The 20,272-nt window shown below is 39.5% G+C and overlaps 2 protein-coding genes across 3 annotated transcripts; one reads left to right on the forward strand and one right to left on the reverse strand.

Moving 5' to 3' along the window:
- The first annotated feature begins 208 nt into the window (after positions 1–208).
- On the forward strand, positions 209–12,779 carry LOC144981237 (protein arginine N-methyltransferase 9-like). 2 transcript variants are annotated; one of them, XR_013654439.1, is made up of 13 exons: positions 209–539; positions 633–832; positions 2,653–2,801; positions 2,945–3,181; positions 3,312–3,479; positions 3,602–3,704; positions 4,459–4,568; positions 4,732–4,924; positions 5,169–5,352; positions 7,420–8,122; positions 8,210–8,363; positions 8,569–10,237; positions 11,587–12,272. XR_013654439.1 is itself a non-coding variant. In XM_078943769.1 (13 exons), exons 2-13 carry the CDS (start codon positions 635–637, stop codon positions 11,824–11,826), a joined length of 2,562 nt encoding a protein of 853 aa, XP_078799895.1. In that variant the 5' UTR covers positions 209–539; positions 633–634; the 3' UTR covers positions 11,827–12,779. The 2 variants fall into 2 exon arrangements, 1 of the variants encoding a protein (XP_078799895.1); XM_078943769.1 differs by having other exon boundaries at positions 10,115–10,237; positions 11,587–12,779.
- Positions 12,269–17,007, reverse strand: tmem184c (transmembrane protein 184C). Its single transcript, XM_011476604.4, has 10 exons — positions 16,419–17,007; positions 16,082–16,212; positions 15,964–16,000; positions 15,645–15,850; positions 14,950–15,024; positions 14,759–14,852; positions 14,565–14,677; positions 13,718–13,817; positions 13,464–13,635; positions 12,269–13,373 (listed from the first exon to the last, which is right to left on the reverse strand). The coding sequence occupies exons 1-10, from the start codon at positions 16,533–16,535 to the stop codon at positions 13,087–13,089; spliced, it is 1,332 nt and encodes a 443-aa protein (XP_011474906.3). The 5' UTR covers positions 16,536–17,007; the 3' UTR covers positions 12,269–13,086.
- Between the last annotated feature and the right edge of the window lie 3,265 nt (positions 17,008–20,272).

A 20,272-nucleotide genomic window follows, 5' to 3' on the forward strand; every position in this document is an offset into this window, starting at 1 on the left:
AACTCTTTGATTGCTGCTCAGTATATCATACGTCACGAAAGGAACCCCCTAAAATGGTAATATTTCCTTTTTATTAATAACCTTGAAAAAATGCCAAAAAGGAAAAAAACAGCAATCATTTTTCAACCTTTCGAGTCTAGTTTTTAAATAAACTAATAATGAAATTTTAAGATATGGCCATGCGGAACCTTTATCTGGGAATATATTTCTCTCCGACCTGTCCGGCGGATGGACGCATTTGTTGTTCACACACACACCAGCATTAGATGGTCATTGGAAGCGTTAAATATTATTGCCACGTAAAGATGATTTTTTTTTCTTTTTTAATTTTTCCGGCTGCATAATTTTAACTATGCATAGACAACTTTTGACGCACGTTTAACCCTAAATTTGAAGGATAACATGAAGTTGTTGCTATAGCAGGAGAAGCTAACCGAGTGAGCCGTAATGCTGCTTGCTTCTAGTCAAACCCAAAAGGAGCTTTTAGCTTTAGTATCCGACCTCTAGAGTTTCTACCCCATCTCGCTGATATATAACAAGTACGCTAGCTAAAAAAAAATGTGTTCATGCACGTTAAATTCTATTTTTCTGTAACTTTTTTTTAAAGTCACATTATTATGTTCTCGTCTCAGAAATGCCTAATACCAGTGCTAGGCCAAAGCATGGCAGGAGGTCCCGGCGGCGACGCAGGGGAGACCCTGCTAGAGACGAGCTGGTCTCCAGCTCCCTACAGAGTGCCCAGCAGTGCTTGTTAAACCAGGATTACGGAACAGCGTTTGTGCACTACCTCCTGGTCCTCAACATCGCACCTGAGTTCAAGGACTTTGCACAGGTACGATCACAACCACTCTCTGAACGTCATCATTGACAGCGCATGATGATGCAGTTTCATTTACATTTGAAGTGAGCAAACATAGCTGGATCTTCAAGATGCTCCAGGTTTTTTCTTTCTTTTTTTTTTTCACTTGTTTTGTGTTTGCAGCATTAAAGCAAAAATGTTTACTTTGCAATTACATGGCATTAAAAATCTTGTTAAATTCATTTCCTTAATATGTGACCATACTTATAAATGGAAAGAAGATCCTTCTATGATATCTGAGCTACTCTCCATCAAACAAACATAGCCTTGTTTCACTTGATGTCACGTGTCTTTTGTAACCTGATCACAGGTGCAACATGCAAAGCAGAATCATGCACCAACACTCTAGACCAGGGATGTCAAACTCATTTTCCCTGAGGGCCACATCAGCATAGTTGCTGTCCTCAAAGGGACAGATATAACTTATACATGTAACCAAATGTAATGAAAATAAATGTAACTACTCCTTAATGTTATATAACTCATTATTTATTGACAATTACAGTTGCATAGAAAACATGTTTTCTTGTTACTTTAGGATAAATCCTTTTAAATTTGATTCTGACAGGTTAGGTTATATGGACAGTGTTTAAGTCCGAATGTATAGTTGCCCGATCCGTTATTTCAAGTCGGATTCCCCCAAGATATGAATAAAAACACACCAATTTTTATTTTTTATTCTAAGAAATTAAAAACTTTTATGCTCCTGTGTAGGGCTGCACGATATGAGGAAAACTCGCGATATGCGATAATAGTGATCAATATTGCGACGATGATATAACTTGCGATAAATGAACAATTAGTAAAAACAACAAAACATTTCCATTTCACGGCAAAAGTTAAAAAAATAAACTACCTTAAATTATTAGACCCTCGTCTAATTAGGAGTGCAATGTCATAACATAACATGAAAGCTCCATCTGATTGGTCAAATGCATAAAGGGATTTATTTAATTCATTAAATAGTTCAAGTTGCCATAAGATTGTTTTAGCACATTTAAGGTTTACAATTTATTGTGATTTTTGCCGACTTTTGCGATATGGATATTGCACAGCTTGAAATCGCGATAACGATACATTTGCGATTATTTGTGCAGGCGTACTCTTCTGCCACATTTGGCCCGCGGGCCTTGAGTTTGACACGTGCTCTAGACAGAATCTCTGCAAATGCATTTGAGCTCAAAAAGTAAACATGTTCAACCTGTTCTAGTTTATAGCTACTTTTAGTTTGGTATGTCTGCTTTTTATTTATTTGTATTACTTACTTCTTTACTTTATTACTTCATATTGTTTTGATGTTCCACATAGTCCTTGTTCTAGTTTTCTATTTGTCAAATGCTATACCGCCTTGTGTTTTTGGATTTGAATGTTCCAAATGGGGGGAAAAAATGGTTTGTAATTTTGAATTTACTAATATGGTGAACAGAATCTGTTGGTTTTCCAAAATACAACTTCAGTCAGCATCAGAAAATAAACAAACGGAAATAATTGAAGTTAGCGCATGCATTTTTTTTCTGGCTGCAGCCCGGTACCAAGTGGTCCACATATCAGCACCGGGCCGCGGCCCAGGGGGTTTGCAACCACGGCTATAGACACCTACATTTTGCTCACTTGCCTGTTGTTTTAACTGCTTTTCAAAGTAAAGGTGCATTATTAGGACACATTGTGTAATTTGGAGCTGGTCTTCTACTTAAATAACTGTTAATTTAAAAAAAAAGAAGGATTCTTCCTTTTGCATTTGTCACTTTTACTGCAGGAGAATCCAAATGTACCCCGTTCCACTTCTCTTTCAGGAGTCCTTCAGGTTTACGCTTTTTAAATGGGCAGAGGAACTGGACTCTGTGGGTCGCATTCAGGAGCTTTTTGACTGTTATGAGCAAGCCTTGGAAATTCTTCCTGCTGATGAGGTGATCCTGAACAGCATGGGTGAACACCTGTTCAGGTACTCTCATTTTAATGTGTGTACAGTATTAGCATGTTTTTGTTTTAATTTTATTTTTTTCAGATTTGCACCTCCTAGATAAATACATTTAATCATCTGACACAAACTTTTGTGCCTTTTGTGACTGTCTTTCCATCACCTAGAATGGGATTCAGGGATGAAGCAGCAGGTTATTTCCACAAAGCCTTAAAGCTCAGACCTGAATTTCCAGAGGCCAGGGAGAATTTTTACCGCGTTGCCAATTGGCTGGTGGAGCGTTGGCACTTCCTAATGCTCAATGACCATGGCAGAAACCAGAAATACCAACAGGCCATTCAGAAGGCTGTTCAGAGCGGATGCAGCACTGTACTTGATATAGGTACTGGCACTGGGATACTTGGGTGAGATATGTTCCAGAAGAATTTAGCCATGTCTTTCAATTTGTAAGTCTTTATTAGATACCTTTGTTTGATAGTCAGTTGAAAAAAAATATGAAATGTATTTTCTGATACTATTTTTGTGTTCAACAAGCATGTGTGCCAAGCAGGCAGGAGCAGCTGAGGTTTACGCCTGTGAGCTGTCAAAGACCATGTATGAACTGGCCTGTGAGGTGGTGACAGCTAACGGAATGGATGGAGACATCAAGATCCTTCACAAGAAATCACTGGAGATGGAAGTTCCTGCTGACATTCCTCACAGGTTGTGTGCACACAGTAGGAATTTCTGTCAAACTGCACAATAGTTTAACTAAAAAAAAAAAAATGTATGGACACAGACTTGGGTGAAATAAAGTTCATGTATTTGATTTGCTTCGTGCTCAGGGTATCACTGGTGGTGACTGAGACAGTAGATGCAGGATTGTTTGGAGAAGGCATCATAGAGAGTCTCATTCATGCCTGGCATCACCTCCTCTTGCCTCCTAAGGTAACTTTAAATGATAAAAAAACAAACACAATTGTTCCATTAGTTAACTCCTATGTTCTCATTTTACACATGTGCAGTGCCATACTCGTGCTCCCCTTTTTTTTAATAACCAGGTTTCAGTCATTGGAAAAGAATTTAGTTATTTTGCTTGTCTGCTCCCTTTAGACGTCATCACGGCAAATTATGCCCCTCCATCCTCACTCACGCAATCTACTTTCACGTCCTCCTTCACTACATCCATGAACGTTGTCTTTGGTCTTCCTTTAGGCCTCTTTCTTAATAGCTCTGACATTAGCATCTTTTCCCAACATCATCGTCGTCTTTCCCCTCAAAGTCTCAAAACCATCATAATCTGGCTTCCCTGCATTTATCTCTAAACATCTATCATAATCTGTTCCTCTGATGGATTCCTTCCTGATTCTATCCATCTGCATCACTCCCAGAGAACATCTTCATCTGTGCTACCTCCACCTCTGCTTCCTGACTTCTACGCCTTTTCATTCATTTTTGCGGACACTCTTTTGTCACACATCACACCTGAACCCTCTTTGCTTCTTTCCCACACTCTCCATTGCTCTGGACAGTTAACCTTATCTCCACCCTCTTCACCTCGGCTCTACTAGAATTGAAATGCTAGCTGCTAATACTGTAGTGTTATTATATATGCAGTGTTTTAGCAATTATTAAAGAAAGGCTGGATGGTGTTTTACAAATGTCTTCTTCATTATTAATCTATAGTTGTGTATCTTTCCAGTCGAATGAGAATAAGTTTGGGGAACAGTCTGCCACAGGACGAGTCATCCCCGCTGGAGCCACTGTGTTTGCGTTGGCTGTGGAATGCCCTGAGATCCGCCGCCATCACAGGTACGCTCGCATATACCTATTTCCACTGATGATCTTACAGGTTGTGTTTTTTCAAACATTCTATGTTCTAGAATGGGTGAAGAATCTGAAGTTCTCCTTCCTTTAAGGTATTTATATCATCTGTCTGGAGGTCTTGGAATACAGCTTTGTCTTTCTCATTCAGACTCTGTGCAACACAAGTGGGCGGGCTGTCCATGGCTGCATGTGGGGAGATCCACAGTCCAGTGAGCTGCAGCTCAGAGCCGGAGGAATCCGTGGAGCCATACACCACAGAGAGACTGAGCAGGCTGCCCGGGGGGTACACCGCTCTCACAGAGCCCTTCACAGCCCTCACCATCGATTTCAACAATGTGCAGGTGAGCAAAAATCTCCAACCGCAGATTCTTTAATCCGATGATTCCGACTTTTACTCACAGTACTAACCAGACTTTTTTTTTTCTTTATGCAGATAAAGTCATTGATTTAATGCAGAGGGTTGTAAACATTCTAGTTTCCTAGTTTCGGTTTAGGTCTAAAGCCATAAGATTTTACTCAGACAGTATCAACGTGTTACAAATGAATCATTTCCTTTCTGAACACTGCTTTATTTGAAAACTCAAGGAACTAGAAGGTCTGAGCTCCAGGGAGGTTCAGAGGATCCAGCTGCCCGTGACTCAGCAAGGAGAGCTGGATGCTCTGGCTGTGTGGTTCCAGCTCCATCTGGATGAGGAGAGCAGTCTGTCGACTGGACCTCAGGAAGACACCTGCTGGGAGCAAGCCATCTACCCCGTCCACAGCGCCAAGTGTAAGCTGCTAGCATGCTGGAAAAATGAATAGCTTTGGTACAGCCTTTTTTTTATTCATGTAAAGTTTTGTTGTTTTATAGGGCTGTAAGATAGGAGGAAAACTCGCAATATTAGTGATCAATATTGCGATGACGATATCATTTGCAGTACATGAACAAACAGAAAAAATACCAAAAACATAGTTTCCTTTTCACTGCAACAGATTAAATAAGTGTTAACATAATTTAAATTACACTCCAAACGACCCTCATCTACATAGGAGGCCAGCATCTTACATGAAAGAGCTCCATCCGATTGTCAACAACGTGAAGGTGTCCATCTGATTGGTCAAATGCATAAATGGATTTATTTGATTATATACTTCAAGCTGCCATAAGATTGTTTTTAACATTTAACAACATTTTGCGATATGCATATTGCACAGCTTGATATTGCGATAACAATCAATTTGCATTTGTGCAGGCCTATTATTTTATGTGAAGTAATATTTGTGCCACTAAATTGATAACATAAGTCTCAGTTTTGAAATTGTTTGTTTACTGAATTCCATCTTTGCTTTCAAAATCTCTTCCTCTCCTCATAAAACACATTTTTGCCATTTTTCTTTGCAGCAAACGTGGTTTATATTGTGTCATTTCACACAACCATTTCTAGATGCAATCTCTCTTTCTCTTAATTTTTTTTCTTCTGTTGTTTAGTCTTTGGTCAAAGAAACAAATATGCCACCAAACCAGCCAATCACAGACAAGTAGGTCTGAGAGAACACGTCTAAAGACAAACCAGTTGTCACATTTAACATTTCATTTTTTCATTTCCAAATTCAAAATGGTTTAGTTTTAAAAATTAACATTTTGTTTGCACTTTAGGAAACTTTGATTTTAAAACAGCAACTTTTGTTCTCATTGAATTGGCATCAATATGACTTCATAGTTTTAGTCTATTTTTGTTTTGCAAATGGTAAATTGCGTATACTTATATAGCGTTTTTCTAGCTACAAGGCTCAAAGCGCTTTACAGTCACTGACCCATTCACCCAGTCACACACCCAGTCACACACCCAGTCACACACACACGCACACACACAGTCACACACACATTCACACACACACCCACACACTGGTGGCGGCTCCGCTGCCGAACACTGGCACCAACCTCCCACCAGAGGCAAGTTGGGGTTCAGTGTCTTGCCCAAGGACACTTCGACACATGGGCGTGCAAGGCGGGAATCGAACCTGTAATATTACGATCATGGGTCGACCGCCCTACCGCTGCGTGATGTTTTTGAATTTTTATTTAAAAAAACAGCACGTTTTGAAGTTACATTTTTATTGCAACATTGCAAACATGCATTGGTGGATTATATGATAGCTGTCTCAGGGTTTGAGCATCTTTCTAATAAAAAAAAAGTGAATTTCCACATTGGTGCCAAATGCTCTGACTCAACCTCACAGCAGCCACCTTCTTTATCAGAGATGACCAACATTCATTTCTCTGCCGCATCAGAGTGCGCACCTTGAGAGTCCATGACAGTCTTCTATTGTGTATACACTTCTAATAGGTAATAAATATGCATCCTGCCTAAAGGTCTCTGACGAGCCGTCCACCGGCATAAACAGATAGTGTTCCAGGAGGAATCCTCTTCATGTCTGGTCTCCTGAATCTAACTTGATTGCTCTCCTTTCCTGCTCTGTGTCATATTCCTCCTTTCCAATGTTCCATATTCTTGCAAAACCAATATTCTAGTGAGAAAATTTGGTTTTGCTCGTTGGTTAACTGTTGATTGACCCAATCAGATCTGTACATAAGGTGCTACAACCACAACCGGCCTCTGAGATTTAAATTTTTGTCAAGCTCTTGAAAGTGTATTTGAAATACAAAAAGTCATAATAGATGAATTGTCAAAACAGGAAGAGCATGTGAACTTTATTTTGAAAGAATTCTTTAGATTTAGAAAATTCTGACTATTATAGATTACATGAAAAGTCTGATGTATTTGTACTCAGCAATGCATAATCTGTACCCCGATAGAGATACTTTAAAGGTTATGCTTCGTTGTTGCTTCTTCAGGTTTCATGTTGAAGCCGGGCGATGAGCTGATTGTGGAAGTCTCCTGTCGAGACGCCTACCTGGGGCTCAGCGGCGTTGCTGTGCTCCGAGGGGGTCGGCAAATCCATCTTGACAAAAGTAGGAGCTGGCCGCGTTCGGAAAACCTTGTTCCAAACCCAAACCCAAACCCAGAGGCTGAACTCTGCACGGCGTTAGCGTGTCTACAGACCAATCAGAAGCAAAGCAAAGACTCCTGCTTGCTGGAGTGTTCAGAGATGGCCCTCCTCAATAATACGGATTACCACCAGAGTTTCCGCAGCGCATTAGACAAGCTCATCTCCCAGCTCAAGGGGAAGCTGCACAGCGGGGAAGGGGCTGCTCTTAACACCGACCCTGCTGGTTCCACGCCTGCCAGCGATCTGCTGTACGTGCTGGATGTGTCGGAGGGCTTCTCTCTGCTCTCGCTCCTCGCCGCCAGCCAAGGTGGCGTAAAGGTCTACAGCTCCGTGGAAAAGAGCAAGCAGCAGGAAGTGCTGAAGAGGCTGGCTCACTCCAACGGGATCTCAGAGCAGCTTCTGGAGTTCTGGCTCAACCGCGTGGAGGATGAGCAGGGGATGCTGCAGAGGCCTTCAGGGGAGAAGCTGTGGAGCGCCATCATCCTCGACTGTGTGGAAACCTGCGGCCTCATCCGGCAAAAGCTAATGGAGAAGGCTTCTCTGGCCAGGTGAGGATCACACGTTTCCCAAATTTGCAGCTAAGCTTTGGATTGCATCAATACTTTTTCACATTATGGATGTATTACTTGTGGCAGGTGTCTGCTGGAAGAAGGAGGCCACATTTTCCCAGAGAGGATCGTAGTGCATGGCATGTTGGTGGAGTCTGACACCTTGTTGCGGGAAAGCGCCGTCCAGGGTCTGGAGCCAACTTTGGGGTTTAACATCTCTCCGTTTATCAACCAGTTTACTGTAAGTATTCCTGCCAGACCTACCGCAGAGCAAGCTGACTTTTTTGTGTGATTTTCTAGTCACAAAAGTATTTTAAAAAGGGTTCATGTTACAGATTTTAATTTTTTTTTTTTTAGATGAACTTTAATTTGTAGCTGTTTTCTCCACTGTGCCACATTGAAAGAGCTGCAAATCTTAGTGAATTCTTTTTCTTTACTTGGTCTAGAAATCCGAGTCTTCCTCCAGCCTGGTGTTTGTGCTGATAATTCTGCAGACCTCTGTCCTCAGGACAGCTGTTTGTGTCTAACAGATGCCATCCTCAAAGTTCTCAGCGGGCGGCACGTCCAAGCACATTGTTGCTGTCACACAGTTGTGCTTGGATGACAAAACCCACAGCTTGGTTTAAAGATATTCCGACCAAAATCCATCGATCACCCCAAACACAACCCTGTGGTCTACACAACTGGCAGCAGGGAGGATGGGGAGGGGGTTCTTTTGCCCTGCAGTGGGACAGAGCGAACCCTTTCATGCTGCCAGTCTCTGTTTCCAGTCGGTTGCCTTGCTGCCCTGTCACTCTTTCCAAAACATTGGGGTGGAGGATGCGTTGTTGAGCATCAATCTGAGACTAAGATTAAACAAAGACAAAATGTCCAGCTCTCTTTTTTTTTCCAGCACTGAAAGCCCAAAGGTTACAAAGGCATTCCTCTTCATACAGTCTAAGCATTCAAAAATATTTTTAAATAACATGCAATCAAAATAGGTTCATACCAATACATTTACATCAATATATGTATTGGTTTTCACCGCATCTTCTTAAGGTGTGGTTCATTTGTTGCTTCTTATAGTAAAATCTTGCTCTGGCTAAGATTCATCTGCATGAGTTGCTCTTGTGATATACTGCAGATCAGTGCTTGTATATTCCATGAGCTTCAATGACCAACTTTCCATTGGCTTTCATGTGGGTGACCCAGTTTCCAAAGCAAAAAAGTTTTATTTTGTGACAAAATAATTTAAAAAAGTAATAAAATATTTTGTTTTTCAGACCATAAGGTGGACCGTAAGATAAGGCGCTACATGAAAAAAAATGTTTTTACATCCATTAGGCGCACTGGGTTATAGTGAAAATAAAGCAAAACAAGCTTACAATATGGTGTGATTACTCTACCCAGAATGTCTAGAGGGGCCAAGAGGCAGGCAATTGGTCAGAGGGGTTGATGGGAAGTTTTTTCTTGCAAACTCAAGGACTTTTCTGATCCTGAGCCGCATTGCTTTTAGAAATCCAAAGCAGCTGTTGTATATTTTGTTCTCCACACTTTTTCTGTGTCTTTCATGTATTTATTGCTTCAGTTAGAGCTTTTCATGTGCTAAACATTGTGAAAGTATATGTTTTTGTTACCACGGTATGGATCCTGCTGTCATCGGACAGAAAGTCGTTCCGTTTTCACAGCTACCATTGATCCGTTTTTTTTCTTTTTCCAAAGCATCAGAATGACCACTTTGATTCAAGATCTCCTTTGAGTGAAGGCTACAGATTCACACTTTTTTATGTCAAATTTGGAATGAAGTGGGAATACTCCCCACTTCTCTTTGAAGAAGCTTTTTCAGATGGTTATATTTAAGATGTGAGAGAATGATGATTTTATACATTAGGCTCTTCATCCAGTTGAATCTTATTTGCTACAAGTCCACAGCTAAAGCATGAGTTCATGCTATCTCATGCTGTAGTAAAAGGTTCTACTGAAGGTGTGTAATTGTTGCTGCGCTGCTTTTAGGTACCGGTTCATGTGTTTCTGGACTTTTCCACACTGGAGTGTCGACATCTGAGTGAGGCTGCAGAGCTCTTTGTTCTCAACCTCATGGATGCCAATTCAAACTATATCAACAGAGAGGTCAAGGTAAGATGTCCACTGGAGAGGAAATTTCCAAAAGAATTCATTCATTTGCAAAGTTGCCTGAACTTTCTCACAAATTTACAGCATCTATGGAAGAAAATAAAAGGGAGCTTTAAGATTTTTCATTTAATTTTACTTTATATTTTTGTGTTTTTCTTTTTTTCCCCCTTCCGTAAGATTCCACCGGCCTGACAGTGCCAGCAGTTGATCATGGGCATTTCAATTATTTATGAGCCAAACCACTTAAGTCATTATTATTTCATGTTAAAGAAAAATGTAAGTTTCTTCAAAAGTAAGAATTATAGAAGCTATCTCAAAAGATAAATCTTAGGCGTTTAGTAAATATCCTTTCATAAAAACATAAAGTAGGAGGAAAAAGACTCAATATTGAAATGTTTGTTTATGTAGCATCTTTCCCTGTTAAAAAAAAGATAATGTAGTACAAACAAACATAGTGAATATGAAGGTGGGGCAAAATTTTATTTAACACTCGTCAATACTGCAAGTTGTCCCACATAAAAACATGGAAGAATTGGCCAAAATACCAGCTGCCCACCAGCAAAATATCAAATACCAGCCAGGCTTACACTACAAAGTATTGAGGGGAACTTCGGTTATGGACCAAATACTTGTTTTTCTGCACCATTATACTAATAAATCCTTTAAAAACTATATAATATGAGTTTTAGGATTCTTTTTCTACATTCTCTCTCTGAGGGTTAAAGTGTATCAATAATGAACAGTACAGATCTCTCATGGTTTTTAGTGGAACTACTGGTACTTACTTTTTTGACCCACTGTATTAAAACCATCAACTGTGTGTTTATTCATAAAAATCCAGTCATTATTAAATTTACCGGTACCTTCTGTTTATTTCAAGTTCAACAAGGAAACGGAACCGTTTTTTGCTGACTTCAAGTAAAAGCTGAATTGTTTGAAATAAAAAAATCAGAACAAATGTATAACAACCTTACATTCAAACCGTTTCTTTTTTTATTTTATTTTTTTTGCCTTAGTCGGCACTATTGATCTTTGAAATACATTAGAAGAAGATGAAGGTTCTCCTCTAGAGCTTCCAGTTCAGATCTAAAGGCTTTATGCTAATAATAAGGGAGGCACAATAATATCAGTTAGAAAAAAAGCATGCACAGTCAATTTTAGTTTGTCATTCAATTTTTTATACTAGTTAGGAAAAAAATATCTGATTTGGTGAAAAATAAAACACATGTTTGTATTGTACTTAACAGAAGAGCCTAAAATGTGTGTTTTTTAGGCTGATTGATGTAATTCACACTGTAGAGCAGCAATCAGACATTCTCGTGGTAACATGAAGCATGATCCTTATCCAACAGATCAAAGTCACCTCAGCGGGCAGAATAACCGCCGTTCCCTTTTGGTATCACATCTATCTGGATCAGGAGATCAGCGTCAGCTCGCTTGGCCAGAACTCGCACTGGAAGCAGGCCGCTGTGGTCCTCCCAGAGCCTCTCCAGGTCCAGGCTGGAGACTGGGTCTGCCTTAACGTGAAGCTTCATAAAAGCACCATCTCCATATTAGCCCATATAGAGATCACACATGTGGTGATGGACTAGTATTCAACTACTTTCTAGCTCCTTTATTTTTTCTTTATGTGTATTACGTTTCAGCACATGTTTGTGGATCATGTTTGAGTTGACCAAACATTCTCTTTGTCCATTCTTAGATTTTCCCTCTTCGTTGTAACAGTGTTTTTGAGACCCGTAGTGGGTCCTGTTCCATAGTTCTAATATTAATCTGCAGGACATGACCTTTGCAGAATATGGAACCGGTCCATGACTATTAAAAGCCAACACCAATGCTTCTGTTACACATATTCTATACACCTTTGTGAAGGCCTGTGCTGCACATGTGTACGAATGCAGCAGAAATGTTCCTCTGGTTGTGTGTGGATGTGAATCTGTTCGTGTCAAAGTTTTTGCCAGTAAATTACTTTTTTTTTTTTTATTCAAAATAAGGGATGGTGATCAATAGAAGATATTAAATAAACATGACAAGTATAGTGTAGTTTCAGTTTATTTTTTAAAAAAAGGCAATGCAACATTTTTAGGAGGGTTTATCGGTATGCATGTACATTAAAAAATGTGTCAGATTAGGAGAAAACATAAATTGGATGAAAAAATACATTTTAAAGGTGGGAAAGGATTGTAGCGATAAAGCGTTTATTTGTTTTGAATGGAATAAATCTACGGCACATTTTGAAACAAGGCATCTGTGATAACAGAGAGAAATCTGTGCAAAGTAAAGCACTGACAGTAACGTATAAGAATGTGCTGATTGTACCACCGATTGAAGAAAGAAAAAAAACTTTACAGTTAATTCAAAAGAAATACAATCCACAGTTTGACTGTTGATAGAAATATTACAACATTTTCAGAGTGTTAAAATGAACTGCAGTTTACCCCAAGTCTACATTTACATTCAAGGTGGAACAGAAATCAATTCTAATGTTTTTTTCACAGATGTCAATTTGAAGGTTTGCCCCAAATAAAACACAATTTATGGAAAATGTCTGTAGAGTTGCACTTTTCTCATTTTAAATTTAGGGCTGAGACAAAAAAATGTGGATATTTCTGTCAGAGTTCAGGTGGAAAAACAATCTTTAAAGTGGAGGGTTAACAGAGCCATCCAAGTCTTCCCAGAAGCACAAAACAAGGAAAAAATTCAGTTCCATTACATTCTTGGATCCTTTTTTTTGGTGTTTGACAGTCTTTTTCAGTTCTTTCCAATACTTGATGCGCTCTTTAAAACAACTTTGTTGCTTCTTGAACATCGTTCTGCAAAGATCTGACTGGGACCTGCCCAGTAATCACAAGCTAAGTAATCACAATGAGATCTGCCTCTGCTGCTTCTTTGGTTTGGTCGGTCCTTTCTTCGTCAGGCTCAGCATCTTCCTCCCACTTGGCTGAGCTGAGGCCAGCAGGAGCTGACAGCGAGTGTGGTGCAGTTCTTCCCAGGCCCTGGTAATGGCCTTCAGCGTTGGGACTCGATGCAGCTTCAGTAATGGCATCTTGCGAGGCGGACGAGAGAAGGCCAGATCGTTCGCACTCATTTTCTCCCTCACCAAAGTAGGACTTCCCTGGACGACCCATAACTGTTCTCCCTACAGACACGGAGACGAAACCACCACTTAAGCGTACTTGGCGTCAGAGACGTGCTTCAGAAGAAAAGTGAAAGGGCAGGAAGCACCTACCAACATTGCGAACTTGCTCAGAAATGTCTGCTCTGACATCAGAGATGTCCCACATGGCCAAAAAGGAGTCAAAGCAGGAAACCTCCTCCGCATCTTGGATGTAAGGTTTGTAGGTGAAACTGAAGTGATGAGCAATGGCTGCCAGGAACATCTCCACACATATGATGAAGTCCTGGGAGACGCAGTAAAAACAGCTAGGTTTCAAACGGAATTTCTGCTGACATGAAGGATGACAAATTTCCATCGTATTTTACCTGTAAGCCGGTTGCTACCGCCTCCACACTCTGCCAGTCCCAAGTACGTTTCTCTGAAATAATTCCTACTTTTACTAGCAAAGCAATGAAAGCTGCTTGCCTAGGAAGGAAAAAAAAACATCTCAGATTGCTCTGCATGCATTTTTTTTAAGACTCCACTCCAATGAAAATTCTTTTTGCTGTTTTTAACTTGTTCTTCTAGCATTTTCTGATGAAGGAGGACATACATAAAGACAATTAAGCTTACAATTGCATTTGATTTTTTCCCCATCAGGAGCAGATGAAAAAAATGGAGTTGGGAAAAGGTTGTATTTGTCGCATAGAAAATGCATTGAGTGGGACACAAGCTCCCTGCGCCGCTCCATTCCGACGGATCACCTTGCAGACCAATAGTTCCATGTACGTCTTTATTTTCCTCGTCTGAGCTGACATCTGGCTCAAAACTGTACAGCGGGATAGCTCTGATATAAGCTATCCAGCTGTGGAGCAGTGGTAGGGCGGTCGAACTACCACAGAGGGAATTGCCCGCCCAAGTGTCCTTGGCAAGACACCTCGGGTGGAAGACTAGGTGGAAGGTTGCCACCAGTATGTGATTGTGTGAAGGGGACTGTGACTGTAAAGCGCTGTGGGCCTTTGAGGAAGGTAGAAAAGCTCTTTACAGGTTTACAACTCAGAGGTGAATTTCTAATGAACTACTGCCACTCTACAGAAATGTCCAATTTTGGCAAAAAAAAAAGCATAATCAGAATTAAAAGACCACTGGGAACCCTTTTGCAATAGATCAAAAGACGATTGGAGTGTGTCTTTAAATATGCCTTTCATGATCCCCACAGAAGCTGAGATTTACCAGAAAGAGACGAACACCACCATTTTGACACACAAGAACTTCCCCACAGGTTTGATGGGCCTTAGTTCATCTTTCAGAGCTCTGTAGAACAGCACAAGGCAGTACATGGCAAACTAGGAAAACAGAAAACAGAGATTTGAGTACAAATATAGACACAGGTTTATACAAACAAATGTTCAGACTAGCGGAATTACCAGCTGTGACATATTGTTAATGATGACCAGGTACGTCCATGCATTCGTGGAACTGAAATTGCCTTCATCGTACACCTTGCACAGCTGACAGATTCTAAGAGGACGAGAAAAAAACAAAAGTAACTGCTACAATTAATAAAAAGAAGAAGGTTTTAAAAGAAGAATTTGGAAGTGAAGTACAGGTTACTTACAAAGCTATCACTGTTGTGACAGGCCTTACAACAGTGTACTGCAATACGCCGAGTTTGCATCTCAACAGTAAAACCCTGCAGAGGAATGTATGGATTCTGTTGAAAATTTCTCTTGCAACGAAGTAACCTATTTGTTTTTTTTATATCTTCTAGTGTCTGAATGTGTGCAGGTTCAGGTGGAGAATGTCTAAATCCTCCCTTTACACAGATAGTCTATCTAATCTAGAAAGAAAAAGATGCAGCTGCACGGATTATGATTAGTAAAAAGTTTTAACCACAGTTGCTAGTTTTTGGCTTTTTTTTTTGGGTTCAGGTTAAAGTGCTTGGAAATATTTTTGGTGTTTACAAAAAACGATGATAGCTGTGCTGCTACATAACATTTAATGGGGTCTGAACAGGATACATTTATAAAAGAAGTAAATCGAGCCAAAGTTCAATAGGCAAGTGGTCATTGCTAAGTTTACTCTCATTCTTGACATTTAGTAGGAAGCTATGGATAACAGAAACTGCTGTTTTTCTGTAAAATCCTCAAGCGCCTTAATGACTCTGAAATCTAGACCACAATTATCTCCTTCACTGCATGGAGATAACTGAGGAAAATATTACAAGTTCCTTTTTTGATCAAATTACCCAAAATCAGATTGGCAGATCTAATAAAGAGGATAGAGGTCCAAATTTTAAGAGAACACACTCACTCTCCCATTGGCCATGGCGGGCAGCAGCAGAGAGGGGGAAGATGCTTCTGCTGCTCCTGGACTTCAAGCATCAACACCAAGCTGGGATACTGGTTCTCCAGGTAGTTAAGCAAGAACGTCATGAAGTTGTAGATGACATATGCCTCATAGCACTCTCTGCAAGTGTCCACATAAATTGCTATATTGGGGTATTTCAGTGCAATCCACTAAAAGAGAGAAAATATGAATAGGGAGAATGAAAGGCCCAAACTGTTATTTTGTAGGTGTGAGCTTGAAATGTGCATGTTGCATCATTGGTCTTTCTTAATGCAAAACTCACACTGTCCAAGCTGTAGATTGGGACCATCCATAATATCCTAAATATGATCATATGAAGAATATTGAAGAATATTTGCAACCTGCTCATCATTAAGGGATGTTGCTCTTTATAAAGTTACCTGATGATGGGTTTCTGGAGCTCTGGCCGGGTGTAGTGCACGAGATGCTGGAGGATTCCCCACATAGAAATGGGAATAGTCATCAAGACAAATATCCCAGCGATAAACCATGCTTTAATATGAGTGCCCACCTGCCATCAGATGAAAGAGAAAAATAAAATCACTTAAAAAAAACAGAAACCAATAGGATAACTGGAATATCATAATTTATACAATTGTATATTACACAGAATTTTAGATGTTACTGACAAATTCAGTATATATATTTTTTTAGTTAGATTAAGAACAAACCAATACTGTTTACAGTACTGAATACAACAGCTTTTTCAATACTGACCCCTGACTTCTGTAGTTCCCAGATGCAAAACGGCAGGACGACTATTAACAGTAGAATATATAACACGACGACCAACGGCCGGATCCATCTTCTCCAGTCCCCACAGGAACAGGGCATTTTTTTTAGCTTCTGACTTCAACTGGCACTAACTAATAACCTAACAGTTACCACTGTAGACCAGGGTAATAAATATGCACGGGTTAACGTTAACTTCGCATGGAGGAAACACTGACTGAACGGCTCGTTACGAGAAAACCAAATAAATCCGTGTTAGAGGTTTCGCAAAAGTTTACGGTTCATCGTTGAGGACAGCCGTGATAAATTAACAAGTCATGCGACTCGCGTTTTAGGACAGCTAAAGTTAGCTTGTCAGCTGTTTCACAATGTAAACAACCCAATAATCCGTGCCAATTAACATTTTAAGGGGGGGGGGATACACACGGCGATAAAACTTCACACTTTGTATATTCTACTCGCGATACACTCTTAAAATATGAGAATGACTGACTTTAGAGAGGCGTAACGTTAGAAGGTAAAAGTTTCAGTACAAGTTAAACGCCTAGCGATTCTTCCGGTTTTCCTCCCGACTGGTTCCGCCCATATTCTAATTTCTGATTGGTTGAACTGTTTGCTATTACCCAATCAGGCTGATGCAGTTTTCCGGCGTGTTTGGTTGCATCCACTGACCGAGGAGACTAATTTAAGTGAGGTTGCGCAGCATTCTTTTTTTTTTTTTTTTTCACACGCTGACGTTATTTAGCCACTAGATGGCAATGTTACTCAAGATGTCAAGAGTGTTTGAATGTTGCATTACTTTTTCCAACGTTTATCCATTAGTTAAAATAAAAAAGGAATATATATATTAGTAAAACTATGAGTCGTTAGATAGCCATTAGATCAGGGGTGTCAAACTCATTTTCATTGAGGGCCACATCAGCATAGTGGTTGTCCTCAAAGGGCCAGATATAACTTATACATGTAACTTAATGTAATGAAAATAAATGTAACTACTACTTAATGTTAAATAACTCGTTATTTATTAATTATAACTTTTTAAAGTGACAATTACAGTTGCATAGAAAACATATGTTTGCTTGTTACTCTAACATAAATCCTTTTACATTTGATTCTGTCAGGTTAGGTTATATGGACAGTCTTTAAGTCCTAATGTATAAGTTACCCAATCTGATATTTCAAGTCCAATTCCCCCTAGATATTACTAATACACTTCAATTTATATTTTTTATTTTAAGAAATTAAAAACTTTCATGCCCTCGCGGGCCACAGAAAATGACATGGAGGGCCACATTTGGCCCCCGGGCCTTGAGTTTGACACATGTGCATTAGATAGTCATTAGATAGAGATTCAAAATAGTAATGTATAATAATAATAACAACCTCTTACAACTTGACAATTTATGGAGTTTCTTTCCCTCTTTCTGTGTGTGTTTGTGCAATGGTTGGATTCCTTGTTAAAATAAGAAGGCCATGCTGAGAATACCAGAGAAGCAGTGAATGCTGAACTGTTGATTTATTTACGTTTATTTAAACAGAGAAGGGGGAGAAACCCCTGCCTGTATTTTGTCAGTAAAGTTCATCACATAAGTTAATGTGTAAATGTTTATAATAGGATAAACTACTGTAGAAGTTGAAATAGACAAATAAAAAGGACAAGTTCAGCTATTACAGGCTGATTTATTGCTGAGCATTGTCTCATGTTGAGATCCCCACCAATAAAACTGTTCTCACCTCCTTTAAAACTACATCTAACACTCTTGTAGTGGTGAAGTGTGGTCATTCCTGGGCGGAACAGCTGCAGCTCATGCAGTCATGTGATTGACCTAGGTTGTTAGTTCCCTCTCTATGTTAACATGTTAAAATATGTTTCTTTTACTGAATTTGGCAGTGACCCAAAACCCTGCTTTTATTTCATAATAAAAGAATAGGAAGATAGATAATTAACTTAATTGCAAATAGTAATACGCTTCATACAAAACAGGAAAATATCTGTAATTTTTTTTTTAAATCACTCAATTTATTTTCCAGTCTTTTCCCATTCATTTTAATTCCATGTTTTTTTTGTAAAGACACACTCCTCCTCTTGTTTTTCTGTAGAAAAATGGTTTGGTAGCCAGACTTTATTTTTTTTGAACCCCTTCTTCATTGTCCCAAAGACACCACTAGTATCATAACAGATTGTTCATAAATTTTGAATTGATCCTTTTGGCTTTTATGAATTAGAAATAGTCTTTGCCACAAGTCCTGGAAGACTGCATCATGGTGGATAGCTTGGAGGGACTGCCATGTGAAGTGGCATACACAGGGCATAGCCATGTAGGGGCAGGGTAGATAAACATGTTTTGTGTTCTGTGTGGATCCCATCATGGATATTTAGCTTGTTCACTGCTTTGTAGCAAACGTGTAAACAGTTCAAGAAAATGGATTGATCTGAGGACCTGCAAGGATCAATGCGAAGGGAAGGAGGAGACATGCTGTCTGATGGCTGGGATGTAAATCCTCAGCAAAAGCACATTGCAGCATCGGTTGTCAAAGGGGTAAACAAAAAATGTTTAACATTTACTTATTTATCTTAAAGTGGCAGCCACGAGCCTATCTGTCAGGAAATGTTGTGACTCACTGAAAGTGTTCCCGCTCAACATCTATGCTCAGGAAGAACAACACTTGAGTTGAGTAAGCACTTTAAAATCACACAGTAACTCTGATATCTCAATACTACTGAGCCCCGGAACTGACATGGGTAAAATAGTAAATATTCCATTCCCACAAAATAATATTACATTCCCACAACATAATTATGCGTTCCCTCGAATTAATTAATTCTAGAGTATGAAATAATTATTCACGTGATTAGTCATTCATAAACACGGATGTTAGCGATACTTGGATTTACAGCAGAAACTTTCACACTGTGTGTGTATCGTTACATGGCATTGAAAACACTAAGGATGTTTAGAGACCAGATTTATTTAATTAAAAAGCTCTACATAGGCGTCGGTAATCCTGTCTCCATGTCTGCGTTCATTCACACCCTGGTACGGTCTCCGTCCTGCCGCAAAAGCCGTTTTCCGCCGCTACTTCCGTTTCTCTGGGACCTACAGTCGTTCAAGAGGGGAAAAATAAAAACAAGAATGATCTATTTATTATTGTCTCGATGAAAATAAGAAAAATATCAATGTTTTATTTACGATGCCCAAGCTTGCTGCTTCCCCATTCCGCAGCGATTCTCGGGACATGGCTCGCTGGAGCTATGAGCTATGTGCTTTTGCTTGGCATGCGGTGTGGGATATTGTAGTGTAGGGTCAAATAGGAATAATAATATTCAGGATTTGTCTTTTATTAACATGCTCGTTAGCGGTCACTTAACATCCGAAGGCTACATGCTACGTATCCCATCATGCATCACACATATCCCCTAATGCATCTCGACTAATCAACGTGTCCCTGTAAGAGTGCTGCATTCAAAGACAACAGGATGAATGTATGTCAGAATATTATTCCGTTCCCACCCATAAATTATTCCGTGGGAACAAAATATTATTTTGTGCGAACGCTTTATTTATTTATTTTACCCATGTCAGATCCCGGGCTCCGTACAATACAAAACTATTGAACTGGATTTTTCATTTCTTTTTTTAAGCTTTGTGCTTCATATTAAGTAGTGGTTTATTATTGCAAAACAGATTTATTAACAGATCAAAACCAAGAAAATGCACCTGATTAAAAAAAAGTAATGTATTTTTAGTCAGTGGATATGTCCACTGTTGTTCAAAATGTTTTTTTTTTTTTCCCAGGTATCAAGTTTCCAAAATTACCATTAATTTTTTTGGAGTCAA

Source organism: Oryzias latipes, assembly GCF_053564925.1.
Source record: "Oryzias latipes strain Hd-rR chromosome 1 unlocalized genomic scaffold, Olatipes_Hd-rR_3.1 chr1_Y".
Lineage (NCBI taxonomy): Eukaryota > Metazoa > Chordata > Actinopteri > Beloniformes > Adrianichthyidae > Oryzias > Oryzias latipes.

What these genes read in the sequence shown, in the direction of transcription:
- tmem184c (XM_011476604.4), bottom strand. Translation starts at nt 16,535, where the DNA reads ATGCCCTGTTCCTGTGGGGACTGGAGAAGATGGATCCGGCCGTTGGTC. An exon ending in GGGAACTACAGAAGTCAGGG is followed by an intron (nt 16,213 to 16,418) that starts GTCAGTATTGAA and finishes ATCTGATGGCAG; the next exon opens with GTGGGCACTCATATTAAAGC. An exon ending in CAATCTACAGCTTGGACAGT is followed by an intron (nt 15,851 to 15,963) that starts GTGAGTTTTGCA and finishes TCTCTCTTTTAG; the next exon opens with TGGATTGCACTGAAATACCC.
- LOC144981237 (XM_078943769.1), top strand. Translation starts at nt 635, where the DNA reads ATGCCTAATACCAGTGCTAGGCCAAAGCATGGCAGGAGGTCCCGGCGG. An exon ending in CCTGCTGACATTCCTCACAG is followed by an intron (nt 3,480 to 3,601) that starts GTTGTGTGCACA and finishes CTTCGTGCTCAG; the next exon opens with GGTATCACTGGTGGTGACTG. An exon ending in CCCCGTCCACAGCGCCAAGT is followed by an intron (nt 5,353 to 7,419) that starts GTAAGCTGCTAG and finishes TTGCTTCTTCAG; the next exon opens with GTTTCATGTTGAAGCCGGGC.